Here is a 6,000-nt window from a genome sequence, read left to right as displayed (position 1 = left end):
CACTGTATCGACATGGGAAGAACAACCAGCATTGGTACCGACATTTACTTGTTTTAAAGAAAATCTGGAAAACATGCCTCAACTTGGACTCCTTGCATGAATATAAAACAATGTGTTTTAAATAAAACAATGACTGATTTTAATTCTAATACTTTAGGGTACAATTATATAATCGTCATGGGGGAATTTGGGGGATTTTGTACGGATTTCTCAGGGCTTCAGCGGAAGCAATTCTGCAGATGGTTTACTATTACAAACATACATAGATATTACCTCATAGATATTAAGTCTATCTGATCATAAGGAGGCTCTCTTAAGTCCATCTGATCATAATGAGGCAAAGATAAATAAATTTACACACAGCTTTCATGGATTTCTCACACCTACCACAGTAATACGTTTCCTGTCTCTCTATTAAACTTGCCTTGAAAAATAAATGAACAAACTTTTAACACCTATTACCACAGTAAACTCTGGCCTGCATTGTATTTCTTCATGATAAATTTTTCAAAATGTGCAAATTAATATTCTGATACGTGGAAAAAATAAATCCGATCAATGGCAAGTACTGGCGTTTTTAAGCCTCTCTGAAGAAGAACGTTTTATTGATGGATTTCAGCTTAAATAGCAACAAATGTAGTGTTTGAGTTCCAAAAAATTTGGGCTCAGAAATGAGTGTGCAGCTTATTTAAGCTGACGATTTGACGTCAGGATCTCTCGGAGATAAAGCTAAAGATGACAGATGGAAAAAAAGGAGAACTTTGGGCAGATACACAAGCAGCATGACCGAGGCGCTCTTTATTTATTTTTTTGCATTCGTTTGAATCCTATTTGGACTCCCAAGTGCACCCCAAAAGGTTAGGCACCGTGACGTCGTCGCGTTATTTTGTTGCTTCGCAGGATGTAGCAAACCCGCCAACTCTGAAGCATGGACCAGGACTGAAGGCTGATGAGACGAGCATGCAGGTAAGAGCTAGAGAACGTTTCCCCATCATGCATTGTGATGAGAGACTGGTGCAAAAGCCTTCAGGGTCCTGTTAACCGTCTTCTGTTCAAGTCCAGGACTGTGCGTGGTTAAGTGTGTGTGTGTGTGGCTCCCTGTCGCATCCAAGGTCGCCATGGTCACGGTTAACCTTGGCAAAGGATTGCAACATGAACACAGGGTAGTGGAAGTCTGACACACTGATATGAATGTGTGTGTGTGTGTGTGTGGTTGTGCCAAGCTAGTCCAACTGCCAAAAAATAACCCCTGCTGTAGTGTAAAACAAATGATGTGTATCAGACAAGCACAATGATATGTCGTACATTTTTTGACAGCAGGACTTCATTAAGCACAACCTCGCATCCAACCCCGCCTCCACCATCCGCCTCGTCTTGACCAGCTCGCTCCCTCTCGCTGAGGGTTCCACGTCCTCCGCCTTGTTCTAGCCCTACGTGGGGTGACACCAGGCTCCGTTCCACACCCTTTGGGGAAAAAAAAAAAAGGCTCTCGGGGATTTCAGGTTAGAGTCTCTCGATGTCTCTATATTTTTTGCGCAGTATAGACACCTGGTCCTTGAACAAAATGGGGTCCAGTCTCATCTGGGAGTGGACAAGGGGCATGCTGCCAAACCAGCTGGCAAATTTGTTCATGCAAGTCTGCCGCTGGGCGAAGTGGTCCGGGTCTGCCCAACGAGAGGCTCGCGATGTCTGCTGGGGGGGAAAAAATAAAGGAAAAGTCACGTTGGTGAAATTTTATAAAGCAACACGTGCATTCCAATTATATTCCATGCTACTCTTATACATCTGGATTTATGAACAACAGATGAGAGGAAGCGGAGATAAGCTGCGGTCATTAGTGAGGTTCAGGATTGGAATGGCAACATAAAGGTTTGTCTCGGAAAGAGACGAGTTCTCGGAATACAGAAGAGGGAAAATGTCAACACGTGGAATATAAAAATAATAGCAAGATACAGATTATTGTTAGCTCGTGATCAGACATTTTAGTCTGATCCAGATAAACATAATGGTCTTCTTTGGAAATGTTTTCTTCTTGACTGCTGAGTGTGTAAGAAGATCTTCTGAACTTTCTAAATAGAAAGTCAGACCAAACACAACCTTGGCAAGTCACATGACACAGGACATGAAAGACCGTGTGAATTCACAAACTTTGGACTATGAGATCAACTGGGCAGTCTTTGATCAGTGAAAAATAAAGAGGGAACTATTAGGTTGGTGTCAACCTAGTGGTTTATCTGGAAAGTGGCAAAAAAACCCTAAACAAGCTAGATAACATTGCCATTACGTTCCCTTTAAAATCACCTGACATCACTTTTTCTTCCTATAGAGAACCAAAGGTTTGAGGTAAAAGCTAAATAAGGAACAAATGAATGAATTAATGAATGAATGAATGAATGAATGAAGGTTAATTCCTGTTATCATTCATGTTACAGCAGCTAGAAACATTATTTCTTGCTTCTTTTCTCTCTCAACGTGTTTGATAAGACATCAGAGCTGCTGTTAGAGAAGGATTTCAGAATTCAGTAGTGGTAATGTGGTACCTGTCCCATCATGGTCTCCTTGTACTGCTTCTTCTGCGTGACCTTGATGGGGGGCATCTTGGTGACAGCAGACACGAGGAAGTTCATGAGGATATCTTCACAGTTTGATAACTGGTCAACCATACTCTTCAAGCTGGCTGGCAGGTAATTTGTATACAAGTAATTGTAATATCTGGATGGGTGAAAAAAGAGGAGAAAGGCTATATTATATATAAAAGTCCAGTGAAATTCTTTACTTCACATAGTAGCTTGTTAGTAAGTTAGGGTCAGAGAGCAGGGTTTAAGCTATGACACAAGACCAGGAGCTTGCTCAAGGGCTACAAGACCTTCTCAAGACCTTCTGATCACTAGCCCAGAGGCTTAACTACTCAACCACTACAAGCCTTGGACAGAAGTTTTACACATGAAACAAACCCAATACTATTTTTTGTACCTGTGGTAGAAAGCAGCTCCAGTCAGCACCATTGAATAGTCATTGGTCCACTTGGAGGTATAGCCCCAGCGTTCTTTGTTGACGTCCCAGAAATGGCTCCTTGCTGGATATCCCACAATCCTCTCAGGAAAACTTTGCCAAACAGTGAAGGCGAAATCTACCTACGAAATAAAAAAATCCCAGCTCTGATCTGACCTCACCTTGCTTTGGTACGCTTTCTTTGGTCCTTATCACGCTTGGAGAATCCGAGATAAAGCTTATCAGCGGCGTGATAAAGAGCTGTGACGAGGCGCCACCTACCTCAGTAGTGGAGAGCACAGTGTCCTCATCCAGACTCAGCACGGCATCTGTTACGATGGTGCTGTAGGGCAGGAACCGGCTGCTCATCACCTGGAGACATCAGCAAATCGTACAATCTCAAAGAATGACTTGGAAGGACTTTCTCATGGTACGTGCTGGCTTGAAAGTCTGCTCCCCGCATCAGGTTCATTACACCGGAAAGTTCTGGTAAAATCCGTGCCGTGCATGACGGTTGTAGCAAACCGCTATCTGCTGTGGTGCGTGTAGCCTGATAAGGCTTAGTGTTTGGCACACTGACTCTGAATATCAACCAGACATTTGGTAGACACCTACCTGTGTTGTCTACCAAAAATCTATGCTTTTACCTTACTCTCGCCTTCAATCACCACCACAGGCTGAGAGGTCGCAGGCCAGCGGTGCTTCGCAGGTAGAGGCTTGTCACAGTTCCACAGGACGATAATCTACAAAACAAATGGATTTGTGAGCGCTCTAATGAAACGTCTACTACTACTAGATCTTAAACTCCGGGTCTGAATTGCCACATTAGTGTATAAAAACCCACCCTGTATACTTAAATTAACCATCATAACGTTTAATGATTCATTATCACTGAACCTTAATGACTCGGATCAAAGCAAGACTACGTGGCTAAAAGTCTGTGCACCCCTGACCATCACACCCATGTGTGGTTCTTCCCTAAACCTCCCCAAAGAATCTCTCTCTACATGCTGTAGCGTTACAATTTCCCTTCACTGAGGATTCAAATGCTGTTCCAGCACATCAATGGGCCTGTGCCTAAAGCTCCTGAGCTCCACCAAGACATGGTGTGAAGGTGAAGGTTGGACTGGAAGAACTGGAGTGTCCTGCACAGAGCCCTGACTCTGACTCAACACCTTCAAGGATGAGCTGGAACTGGAGTCTCACTAATGCTCTTGTAGCTGAATGAACACAAATCCTCACCACCACAAACCTTCACAGAAGAGCAGAGTGGAGCTGATTATAACAGTAAATAGGGAATGGGATTTTCAACAAGCACATATGGGTGTGATGGTCAGATATCCACAAACCTTTTGCCCATACAGTGTATAATATGTTTTATTATTTTAGCTCTCCATACCTGTGCACAGTACTGCGATTTGGCCACAGACGCTAGCAGCTTCAGGATGGGCTGTGACTGCGAGACCAGCGGTGTTACAGCGTGGATCACCGCCGTGAACTTCTGATGTGGTTTGATACCTGCAGAAAGAGGAGTATATATCATTAGCTACCAAAACCTTGAGTTTGTTTTGACATCCTTGACGTCTAGGTGCGACTTTTCGAGAACCAAATCACACCCATGATACACTAAAACCTAGATTCATCCACTGCAACTGCAAGAAAGAAGGACATTCAAGACACAAGACAAATCGCATCACTACAGAATTAAAGTTAAGACACACACACACACACAGACTAACACTGCTAAAGTAATTACACAAGGTTAGCACCAGGCAACATCCTTTAAAAGAAACCTTGCTATTTGAAGCAAAGTTTAATTGGTCCATTGGGAGACGCGAATAACTAATTTAGAAATCGTTGCTCACAACCCAAGCAATTAGCAGCGAGCATGAGGGGGAAAAAATGTTTGAACATTGTTAGCTAATGTCCTACGGTCAGATTCATAAATATTGGCACCCCCCACCCCCGTTAGTGAAAGGGTAAAAAGGAATAGCATCATAATTATAATTCCAACACTAACCACCGTAGAAAGGGTTTCCTGTAAGACTGTAATTCTTATAAGAACACATTTATTAAATAATAGAAAGTTATTATTTTGTAATTATTTTTCCATTCAAACTGAAAAGAAAGTACCTTCGCTTTCACAAAACACATCTTAATTACAAGAAAACATTTTTTAATAACCAAAGCAATAATAAAAAAAAATATTATTGACTTCATTATTTTGTGAAATAATATTTTGTACCCATATTATTTTTCCATTCTAACAATGAGGAAAGATATTTTGCATAAAATTACAAATTATTTTTCTTTTCACTGCTTCAGATTTTTATTATATTATATATATATATATATATATATATATATATAAAATATGTATTTTTTATTTTTTCATTTTAAACACCCAACACACTATTCTTATATGAATAATATAAAATAATAAAATATAAAATACAATAATTATTTATTTGTGTTAAAATCTTTGACAATATTTTTAAATGATAATCGACACATTATTCCCAACTTACACATCATTTTTATTAAAAGTAAAAAAAAAGTAGAGATTTTTTTTTACAACTTAAAAACCTAAAACACAACAATAATAATAATAAAAATAAAAATAAATAAATAAACTGTTTATTTTATTACTTGATCAGCCATAAATAAAAAGCAGAAATCACCATGAAGTGTGATTCATGCATGACAATAAATGGCCCACGCTGCCGTTCCATTATTAGCACCATTATCACTTTTTCGAGGGCTGTTCATGTAAAGCAGCTTTCAGAAAGTGTGTGTGTGTGTGTATATGTGTGTATCTGACTTACCGAGAGGGGCGTAGTAGAAAGGGAAGTGTCCCAGGTAAGAGGAGTACTGCGGCATGGCGAAGAGACCTCCGGGCAGGTTGTTCCACATGACGCTGCTGTGGCTCAGGTGCTGCAACACTCGGTCATGGATGATCTGACGGAGAGATCATGAATCACAAATCGCGGTCAAGAATGAATCCAAACT

At 40.6% G+C, this 6,000-nt stretch overlaps 1 protein-coding gene across 2 annotated transcripts in view; it reads right to left on the bottom strand.

Annotated features, from left to right (window-relative positions):
* ext1a (exostosin glycosyltransferase 1a) overlaps nt 1–6,000 on the bottom strand; it is a 53,379-nt gene continuing 47,379 nt past the window's right edge. The window contains exons 5-11 of one of the 2 annotated variants that reach the window (XM_058376260.1): nt 5,817–5,949; nt 4,391–4,509; nt 3,639–3,734; nt 3,274–3,363; nt 2,974–3,134; nt 2,541–2,712; nt 1–1,689 (exon numbers count right to left, since the gene is read on the bottom strand). In XM_058376260.1, the coding sequence (XP_058232243.1) occupies nt 1,504–1,689; nt 2,541–2,712; nt 2,974–3,134; nt 3,274–3,363; nt 3,639–3,734; nt 4,391–4,509; nt 5,817–5,949 (957 nt within the window). In that variant the 3' untranslated portion in view covers nt 1–1,503. Of the gene's footprint in view, nt 1,693–2,540; nt 2,713–2,973; nt 3,135–3,273; nt 3,364–3,638; nt 3,735–4,390; nt 4,510–5,816; nt 5,950–6,000 lie in introns of both variants that reach the window. The other variant, XM_058376259.1, reaches the window with a different exon arrangement.

The sequence above is a fragment of the Hemibagrus wyckioides genome, linkage group LG23, assembly GCF_019097595.1.
Source record: "Hemibagrus wyckioides isolate EC202008001 linkage group LG23, SWU_Hwy_1.0, whole genome shotgun sequence".
NCBI classification, from domain to species: domain Eukaryota; kingdom Metazoa; phylum Chordata; class Actinopteri; order Siluriformes; family Bagridae; genus Hemibagrus; species Hemibagrus wyckioides.
This window is presented reverse-complemented; position numbering and strand designations above follow the sequence as displayed.